This window comes from Nyctereutes procyonoides, unplaced genomic scaffold (genome assembly GCF_905146905.1).
Source record: "Nyctereutes procyonoides isolate TBG_1078 unplaced genomic scaffold, NYPRO_anot_genome, whole genome shotgun sequence".
NCBI lineage: Eukaryota > Metazoa > Chordata > Mammalia > Carnivora > Canidae > Nyctereutes > Nyctereutes procyonoides.
The window spans coordinates 241683-252211 of NW_026575114.1; the positions used below are offsets into that span (position 1 = coordinate 241683).

At 35.5% G+C, this 10529-nt stretch overlaps 1 protein-coding gene across 1 annotated transcript; it reads right to left on the reverse strand.

The window, feature by feature from the left end:
• Positions 1-2100: 2100 nt before the first annotated feature.
• Positions 2101-3093, reverse strand: LOC129515055 (olfactory receptor 2T8-like). Its single transcript, XM_055333765.1, has one exon. The coding sequence runs from the start codon at positions 3091-3093 to the stop codon at positions 2101-2103; it is 993 nt and encodes a 330-aa protein (XP_055189740.1).
• Between the last annotated feature and the right edge of the window lie 7436 nt (positions 3094-10529).

Here is a 10529-nt window from a genome sequence, read left to right on the forward strand (position 1 = left end):
TGTGCAGTAGGATTTTCCTAGGCAAAAGCTGTATTAAACTCAGAGACGTCTACAAGACTTCCAGGCCTGCAGCTTGCCATTTGCCTCTCATGCTCTTCTCTCAGGCATCTACTTTTTTTTCTCTCAGGCATCTAAATGAGGATGCTGAAAACTAAATCCCCAGGCAGTGTGGAACTGTGAGGGACCGCACCTAGGCTCAACTCTCAGAAGTAAGTATTCCTTAAAGCCAAATTTCAGCTAGCTTCTCATTTGTGCGAGTCAGAACCTAGCTCCATTCTAACTGAGCATGTTACTGGGAAATCTCTGTATTGAATTGGATACACCGGACTTCTGGGCCTGCAACTTCCACATGCTTTTCACACAACTTCTGCCAGCATCTAACATAGAGATGTTGGAAGCCAAGTCTACAGGCAATCAGGACGCAAGAGGGTCCTGCAATAAGCTCAACTCTCAGAAGTAAGTTTGTCATGAAAATGGCAAGCTGCAGGCATGGAAGGCTTGTGTATCCGAGTTCAATACACCTTTTGTAATGGAAATTCCTACAGTAGAACGGTGTTTTCTTGTAGCTCCCATAGGAGCAAATATCCTTGTATGCTAGCTACAAGACAGACTCCTTCAGAGAGGTGAACACACATGCTGTCCCTGGAACTTTCACACTGCCTGTGGATATAGTTGCTAACATCTGATCTTAAATGATTGTCAGAAGCTGTGTGAGGGGCAAGCAGCAAGTTGCAGGCCTGGAACGCTTTGTGTCTCCAAGTACAGTACAGTGCTTTAATGGAACCTCCTCACCTAGAAACGTGCTAGGTTCTAACTCCATTAAGAACGAAGCTAGTTGTGGGGATCCCTGGGTGGCTCAGAGGTTTGGCACCTGCCTTTGGCCCAGGGCATGAACCTGGAGACCAGGATCAAGTCTCATGTCAGGCTCCATGTATGGAGCCTGCTTCTCCCTCTGCGTCTCTCTCTCTCTCTCTCTGTCTATCATGAATGAATAAATATAATCTTTAAAAAAAAGTGGAACCATACAATATTCTTCTTTGTTTGGCTTAATTTCACTTAGACAAATTTTCTCAAGATTCATCTGCATTGTAGGATGTATCAGAATTTCATTCATTTTAAGTGCAAATAATAATACATTGTGTATTATTATTTTCATTTCTGCATTCCTATCGGCATTTTTAAAAAAACCTTTGGCATTGTGAATTATGCTGCTATCAACATTTGTGCACAGATATTGTCTCAAGTTCTTGTTTTCAATTATTTTTTGCATATCTTTTGATTACCAAATTATATGATAATTCAATGTTAAGCTTTCAGAAAATTGTCATACTGTTTTTTCACAGCACCTAACCATTTTACATTCCCATTGAGGGTGTGCTAAGAGGTTAAAAAAAAATTAATGAACCAGATTACATTTTCTCCACATTTTTATTATTTATTGTTTAATAATATATTTCATAATGGGTGAAAAGGATGTTTCATTGTGTTTTTATTTACATTTCCCTAATGAGTAGTGATAGACTATCTTCTATGTACTTATCAAGTATTTATGTATATTCTCTGGAGAACTGTGTATTTAAAACTTAACTCATATTTTTATATGTTTGTTTTGAGTTTTGAGTTATTTATGAACTCTAGATGTTTATTCTTTATAGGATAAAGTTGCTTCAATTACCTAAATTATAATTATAATAATTACATAAAGGATGTAATTGAAGCAACTGTATTTTCACTTATTAAAGGATAGTTTCCAGAGGGGATGTGTGAGGGAATTGGTTAAATAGGAAATAGGGGATTAAGGAGGGCATTTGTGGAGAACACTGGTGTTGTATTTAAGTGTTGAATTGCTAAATTCTATACTAGAAATCAATGTTTCATTGTATATTAAATTAAAAACTTGAAAAAGAAAAAAAGGCTAAAAATTTTTAAGATAATATAAAATAATTATTATTCATAAAAAAGACCCAAAATACATAGTTGTGACTGCATTTCAAAGTAAAATAGTAACAAATAGATATAATACATATATAACTATTCCCTAGGTAATTTCACATAATTCCTTTTGTTTGGTTTTGAAATTTGGGACAAATCAATATAATCTTATTTATGATGTAAGGCAGCACATTGACCCATACACTTTCTCAGGGCTCCCTTGACTTCACTGTTCCTCATACTATAGATGATGGGGTTCAATAAAGGAGTGAAGATCGTATAGAACACTGACACTATTTTATCATGGTTAGCTGACCTGTAGGATTTGGGTCTCATGTAGATAAAAATAGCTGCTCCATAAAAGAGTCCCACCACAGAGAGATGTGAGGAACAGGTGGCAAAAGCTTTCTTGCGGGCTTCTCTAGAACGCATCTGGAGAATCGCAGCAAGGATGAGACTATAGGAAATCAGGATGAGAGAAAGTGGGACAAGCAGCATTAATACACAGCAGATATACATGACATACTCAAAAACAAACGTGTCAGCACAAGCCAAACGCACCAGAGTGGGGGCCTCACAGAAGAAATGATTGATCTCACGTGCACCACAGAATGGAAAACTCAGGGTGGCAGCAGCCTGCATGAGACCATCAGCTGCCCCCAGGGACCAGGACCCCACTGTCATTCTCAGGCATAATTGCCAGCTCATGAGAACGGGGTACCTCAGTGGGTGGCAAACAGCCATATAGCGGTCATAGGACATGGATGCTAAGAGGAAGCACTCGCTTCCTTCCAAAGTGATGAAGAAGAAGATCTGAAGCCCACAGCCAGCCGGGGAGATGGACTTCTTGCCACTTAAGTAGTCAGCTGCCATTTTGGGCACAATGGTGGAGATCAGCATCATGTCCATGAGAGAGAGTTGACTCAGTAGGAAGTACATGGGTGTGTGGAGCCGGACATCCCGGTGAATCAGGAGAATCATGAGGGCATTGCCCATGAGGGAGCCGAAAGCAATTGTCAGAACCATTGAAAAGAGAAAAAGGTGGGCTTCTGTGTGGTGAAAGAGTCCCAGGAGAATGAAATCTGAGGTGGTGTTCCAGATATTCATGATTTCATAAAAGAGTGACACTGCAAATGAAGAAAAAGATGACAGTTTCATCATTTACAATGCTCTATTCAATTACATTTTTCATGAAAAGAATTTGTGTGAAAATGTTAAAAACTATACCACATCCTTCATCTGTGACTTGCAGTCTTTTTAGCTTGGACATAATGTTATTTTCATTTTCAATATAAACACTCCTCAGATTTAGTTTGCTTAATTGATATAAAGAATAAAATTTCTTGATGAATTTAAAATACTTTATAAACCTATATTTGTGCTACCTGATATCAACATAATGGACAAGGAGTAAAATATTCAGTTTATTCATGTCTGTGCTTGCTTTTACCATGCATAGTCAAGATTCTTACAAGATGAATTAAATCAATGTGTTCAGCAAGATAAAAGCTAGGTCTTTGTTAATGAGGATTGGATGTATCAAACACACCATAATTGATTGGAACCTATAAAAATCTGAATGTTTTTCCTGACATTGATTAAACTGGGAAGGCATTTTTACTTTCCAAAGAAGAAAAGTTATATATTTTTTAAAGATTTTATTTATTTATTTATTCATGAGAGACACACGCAGAGAGAGGCAGAGACATAGACAGAGGGAGAAGCAGGCTCCATGCAGGGAGCCCAATGTGGGACTCGATCTGTGGACTCGAGGATCACACACTGAGCCCAAGGCAGACGCTTAACCACTGAACCACTCAGGCATCCTGAGAAGTTATATTTTCAGGTGTAAGAAGTGGAAGGAATTTGTCTGTAGATATAACCATAAATTTATTTGGAATTAATAGTTTGACTTTTTCAAGTTAAACATTGAATAAAATAATTACCTTCCTAGAATATGTTTCCCAATGCAAGACAATGGTACTAAATGCAACATTTCATTAACTGTATAAAGAGATCTTGTGTAATGATATGTTTTCCCTTCAGAGTTAAAAACACAATCTTCTTTGGCCAAATAGGAGAAAATAAAATATTAGCATCCAATGTAGATAAGTTCATTTCTTCTTCAGTCCCAAGAGAATGTATATCTCTAAAGACATATTCATCCCTGATATGCTAGTACTGAAACTGCTCTCACTTGTTGAGTGAATAGGATCATAACTGAAGGAATGAAGATGTTAATTCAATCTCAAAGATGTCATCTAATTCAATGAAATGACATTTCAGGAGTTCAACTCTTCCATTGTCATTTTATTTGTCCCCGATTTACATATGCCTCTTGTACTGAAATGCCAATAAAGACAGAAAGTTCAGAAAGCTCACTCAATCCCTAACTCCATTGCTTCAGCATCATCATTATCCTGACAGCATTCTACTTCAGGGTTTTAGTTGGTTGTTTCAAAGTTAAACATAGAAGCATACTTCCTCCTCATAGATTTACACTGCATTTCCCAAAATTTTGTTATTTGCACACCCTCAAATCTGTAACGTTTGCACTCTGCACATCTAGGAACTGTATGAATTCCCTAATTATGGGTCTCTCTAGTGCTTTCCTGAAGGATCTCAAAACCCAGAGTTTGTCTTTTTGTGATTGGCTTGTTTCACTTAATGTCATATCCTCAACGATCACTCATGTTGTATCGTGTGTAAGAATTTCCTTCTGTTCTAAGTTGAATAGTATCCCTTTTAATGCATACAATATTTTCTTTATTAATTCATTGCATCTATGGACAAAAAAATGGCTTCTATCATTCACTTCAATTGTCTATTTATGGATAAATTTAATGGAATTTTTCATATATTTTAAAAATTGTATGTGAATAGATACAGATTGATAATAGAGTAATTATAGCTACTTTTTCCCCATTTACATGCATGCAAGAGAGATGAATGTGTTTATAGACTCATTACAGCTAAAATTATTACATTTAGTAAATACTTTTTCTTTTGAACTTAAACTTTCTTTAAGTTTTTAAAAAATTTGGAATTATTAGTGCTTAGCTATTGAATGGAGATAGGTATATATATGTATACATACATACATATATATATATATGCATTATTTTAAGGTGAAATATATGTATAAAAACCATCCTTCATCATGGGTCTGATTGTCAACTCAACATGCTATTTTGTTTATAGTATTTACTAGTAAGATCTACTAAATGTGTCAATTAAAATCACTGGTAGGAAATCATATTTTTCCAAGAACAACAATCTTAAGTTATTTGTTTTATCAAAAATCCTAAATATATTTTACAAGAGACACAATTTTTCACTAGTTAAATGTTAGAAAGTCTGCACAAAGAAGATTCTACAGGATAATTTTTAATTGAGTATGCATACAAAGTGGTTGAAAATCCAAGTAAGAAATTAACTTATCCTGAAATAAATTATCTAAAATGGAAGAATGAAAGTTCAACACTGACTAACACTGACGTTGGAAAATTTAGTATTCTGACCTTTTTTCCTCTGGCTAAAAGGGAGATCATTTCTTATGTTTTCAGTTGTTTACTTAGAAAGGTGCTGAAATTGTGGTATCTTTACTTAAATTATAAAATAATATATTTTTCAATGATAATAGAAGGCATGAGCTTATACTCCTTTTTTTTTCTCAAAGTGTAATCACAGAAAATTTAGAGCATGCTGATAATTTTCCTTCTGTATGTTTCCGATTCCCATCAGAAACTTACACTAAACACTGTAATTTTTTCTCTCAGAATACCAGGATGATTAATCAATCTGTTCTGTTAAAAATAACATAATAACAGCTAAATCCTTTATTAACTGAGTTGACAAGTTACTGCAAAAGACTTTACCTGATGATTGTGTCAGCTAACATATATTTTCATTTTCACATTGTGGGATATAAAAATAACTATATTTGTAAGACTACATAGAGAAAGTAATGTGACTTTAGATTTTCTGGGGTTCAGAACTTACTAAATATTAGAGATGACTATGAACTACTTACATATATAAAATGATGATCTTCAACAAGCTGGATCTGTATATTTTCTGAGCAGAATCATCCTAATGCTTCTCTTTGGGAGGAGGAAGGATCTTATAGTGTGGCAACATCAAACTCACTCATATCACTGTCTAGACTGTCCTATTAAAGGGTGTGGCCTATTGACATCTTTTGATAAAAATACCATCTTACTAGTATAGCAGACTTGCATAAGTCTCTTGGGATGATGAAAATGTTTTATTTTCAAAGATTTTAAAGATTGTGCATTCTTTCAGAAAGCTATGATTAATTAATATTAAAATAATAGAATCATCTATAATCAAAAGTAAAATGTAAATAGCTATCTATAAAAAGGAATGATTTTTAAAAATCAAGGAGTTAAATAATGTGATACTTGCACTAATTCTTAAAATTTTGATGGGGCAGATTAGAGTGCACTATTGAAAGATAGCTTTTATCAAAGACAGTAATCAAAATGATCAAACCCATGGTAGGATTTAGCTATTGTTTTATCATTAAACTTAATTTGACGCCGTGTCATAAGTTTGTTTGCTTGTATATTTGTGATTTTACTTTACCCTGTTATTTTATTTTACTTAATATTTATAGCTAAGTTATAAAATCTATGATAATGGTAAGAACAGAGAAGAATGCATTTATTGTGTCAAGCACTTTTTTAAATTTGTTTGCTTGTTTTGTGTGTGTGTGTGTGTGTGTGAAACACTTTGAAGTTTGATTTGATATGGATTCTTTTAAAATATTTTATTATTGTTTGTACTATGTATTTTCAGTTTCAAAGCAAACCTTGGTTCTTGGCTACATTTTTATGACTCCATTTGCCTTGGCTTACCCAAGAATATATATAAAAATGGGTGATAGGAATTAAGGAGTACACTTGTTATGATGAGTACCAGGTGTTATATGGAAGTGTTGAATTACTATATTGTATTCTTCCAACTGATATTACTCTGTATGTTAACTACTGGAATCAAATAAATAAATAAATAAATAAATAAATAAATAAATGAAGAAATATATATATATGCACTTATAATACTTATATATGTATATACCACTGTATATATGTAGGTGTATACATACTCATATATATACACTTATAAAACTTATATATGCATACGTATATATACATATATATATGTGTATACATGTAGAATTGCTTAATCCATGTGAGCTGTAAGAAGTGTCATTTATCTGTTTAGGAGGTAAGCACATTGTAAATTTTAAACTTCTGCCTCTGAATGTTGAATTTTATCAAAGTGGCAAATCCTACTCTGATTTATTTTTATTTATTTATTTGTTTATTTTATTTTTTATTTTATTTTTTTGCTTTTTGATTTCTGTTTGCTTCCCCCACCCTTTTTTCCTTTCTTTCTTTTTCTTTTTCTTTTTCTTCTCTTTTTTTCTTCCTTTTTTCTTTTTCTCTTTTCTTTCCTTCTTTCTCTCCTCTCTTTTTCTCCTTTTCCCAATACAACTTGTTTTTCGCCACTCTGTACTGAGCAAAATGACTAGAAGGAAAACCTCACCTCAAAAGAAAGAATCAGAAACAGTCCTCTCTCCCACAGAGTTACAAAATCTGGATTACAATTCAATGTCAGAAAGACAATTCAGAAGCACTATTATACAGCTACTGGTGGCTCTAGAAAAAAGCATTAAGGACTCATGAGACTTCATGACTGCAGAATTTAGATCTAATCAGGCAGAAATTAAAAATCAATTGAATGAGATGCAATCCAAACTACAAGTCCTAACGATGAGGGTTAACTAGGTGGAAGAATGAGTGAGTGATATAGAAGACAAGTTGATGGCAAAGAGGGAAACTGAGGAAAAAAGAGACAAACAATTAAAAGATCATGAAGATAGATTAAGGGAAATAAATACAGCCTGAGGAAGAAAAACCTATGTTTAATTGGGGTTCCCGATGGTGCCGAAAGGGACAGAGGGCCAGAATATGTATTTGAACAAATCCTAGCTGAAAACTTTCCTAATCTGGGAAGGGAAACAGGCATTCAGATCCAGGAAATGGAGAGATCTCCCCCCAAAATCAATAAAAACCATTCAACACCTCGACATTTAATAGTGAAGCTTGTAAATTCCAAAGATAAAGAGAAGATCCTTAAAGCAGCAAGAGACAAGAAATCCATGACTTTTATGGGGAAGAGTATTAGGGTAACAGCAGACCTCTCCACAGAGACATGGCAGGCCAGAAAGGGCTGGCAGGATATATTCAGGGTCCTAAATGAGAAAAAATATGTAACCAAGAATACTTTATCCAGCAAGGCTCTCATTCAGAATGGAAGGAGAGATAAAGAGCTTCCAAGACAGGCAGGAACTGAAAGAATATGTGACCTCCAAACCAGCTCTGCGAGAAATTTTAAGGGGCACTCTTAAAATCCCCTTTAAGAAGAAGTCCAGTGGAACAATCCACAAAAGCAAGGAGTGAATAGATATCATGATGACACTAAACTCATATCTTTCAATAGTAACTCTGAATGTGAACAGGCTTAATGACCCCATCAAAAGACGCAGGGTGTCAGACTGGATAAAAAAGCAGGACCTATCTATTTGCTGTCTACAAGAGACTCATGTTAGACAGAAGGACACCTACAGCCTGAAAATAAAAGGTTGGAGAAACATTTACCATTCAAATGGTCCTCAAAAGAAAGCAGGGGTAGCCATCCTTATATCAGATAAACTAAAATTTACCCCGAAAACGGTAGTGAGAAATGAAGATGGACACTTTATCATACATAAAGGATCTATCCAACAAGAGGACTTAACAATCCTCAATATATATGCCCCGAATGTGGGAGCTGCCATATTTATCAATCAATTAATAACCAAAGTTAAGATATACTGAGATAATAATACACTTACACTTGGTGACTTCAATCTAGCACTTTCTACACTTGATAGGTCTTCTAAGCACAACATTTCCAACGAAACGAGAGCTTTAAATGATACACTGGACCAGATGGATTTCACAGATATCTACAGAACTTTACATCCAAACGCAACTGAATACACATTCTTCTCAAGTGCACATGGAACTTTCTCCAGAATAGACCACATACTGGGTCACAAATCAGGTCTGAACCAATACCAAAAGATTGGGATCGTCCCCTGCATATTCTCAGACCATAATGCCTTGAAATTAGAACTAAATCACAACAAGAAGTTTGGAAGGACCTCAAACATGTGGAGTTTAAGGACCATCCTGCTAAAAGATGAAAGGGGAACTGGAGGGTATTATGCTGAGTGAAGTAAGTCAATCGGAGAAGGACAAACATTATATGTTCTCATTCATTTGGGGAATATAAAAAATAGTGAAAGGGAATAGAAGGGAAGGGAGAAGAAATGTGTGGGAAATATCAGAAAGGGAGACAGGACATAAAGACTCCTAACTCTGTGAAACGAACTAGGGGTGGTGGAAGGGGAGGATGGCGGGGGGGGGGGGAGGTGAATGGGTGATGGGCACTGAGGGGGGCACTTGACGGGATGAGCACTGGTTGTTATTCTGTATGTTGGCAAAATGAACACCAATAAAAAATAAATTTATTATAATAAAAAGAAAGTGTCAACCAGGAAATTAAGGAAGAATTAAAAAGATTCATGGATACTAATGAGAATGAAGATGCAACCGTTATTTATTTTTTAAAAAATGATTTTATTTATTTATTCATGAGAGACACAGGGAGAGAAGCAGAGACACAGGTAGAGGGAGAAGCAGGTTCCATGCAGGGAGTCCGATGTGGGACCTGATCCCAGGTCCCCAGGATCAGGCCCTGCGCTGAAGGCAGCGTGAAACTGCTGAGCCACCGGGCTGCCCCTACTCTGATTTAGAACACGAATGACCATCTGAGTGAAATCTACATTAAGTCAATCTATATTATTTTCTGGACAAAAGTACAGGTCCCTAGCTAAGTTTGAGAAGTATATTATAGACAGGTAGTATATCAAGTTACAAGTAAGACTTTGCAGCAAGAGTGGAAGTATAATTTTCAGTAAATATTCATAGTTTTCTGTTTTGAGCTCTGCTGTGCCTCGGGCAAAAGAGCAGTCTAACAACACTCTAAGTAAAACAGGGCTGCCACTGTGTGATGGGGCAAATAGACTGTGTTCTATGTAGATAAAATGCTCTGCAGATTCCCCAAGGACAGAAGAATGAGGAACAGATAAGCTTCCTGTTAGAGCAGGAAAGTTATAGACCATTCAGAACTCTATAAGAAAATTACATAAAATTACAATGAACCTGGCTATCTAAATTAAGATTAATTTAGGACTATTTAAGAGGGTGAGCATTATTGTGGGAAAACATAAAGAGGTTGTACCAGACCTCCATATTTGCAAGAGGATGTTTTGACACAGAAATCCCTCTGACAGCATGCAGGGATGGAGCGGATTTGCAGACTACACTTAGACAGGCTGTGTAGGAAACACCTTACAACATGTGCTTAGACCCAGCCAAACATTACATGCAGGAAGCCACAAACCAGCAGGAAAGAAACAAAAGGAAAAAAAATATCTCTCCTTGTCTTTAAAACAGTCC

Bases quoted from the DNA above. Each gene is read 5' to 3' on its own strand.
- LOC129515055 (XM_055333765.1), bottom strand. From the start codon at position 3,093: ATGATGAAACTGTCATCTTTTTCTTCATTTGCAGTGTCACTCTTTTAT.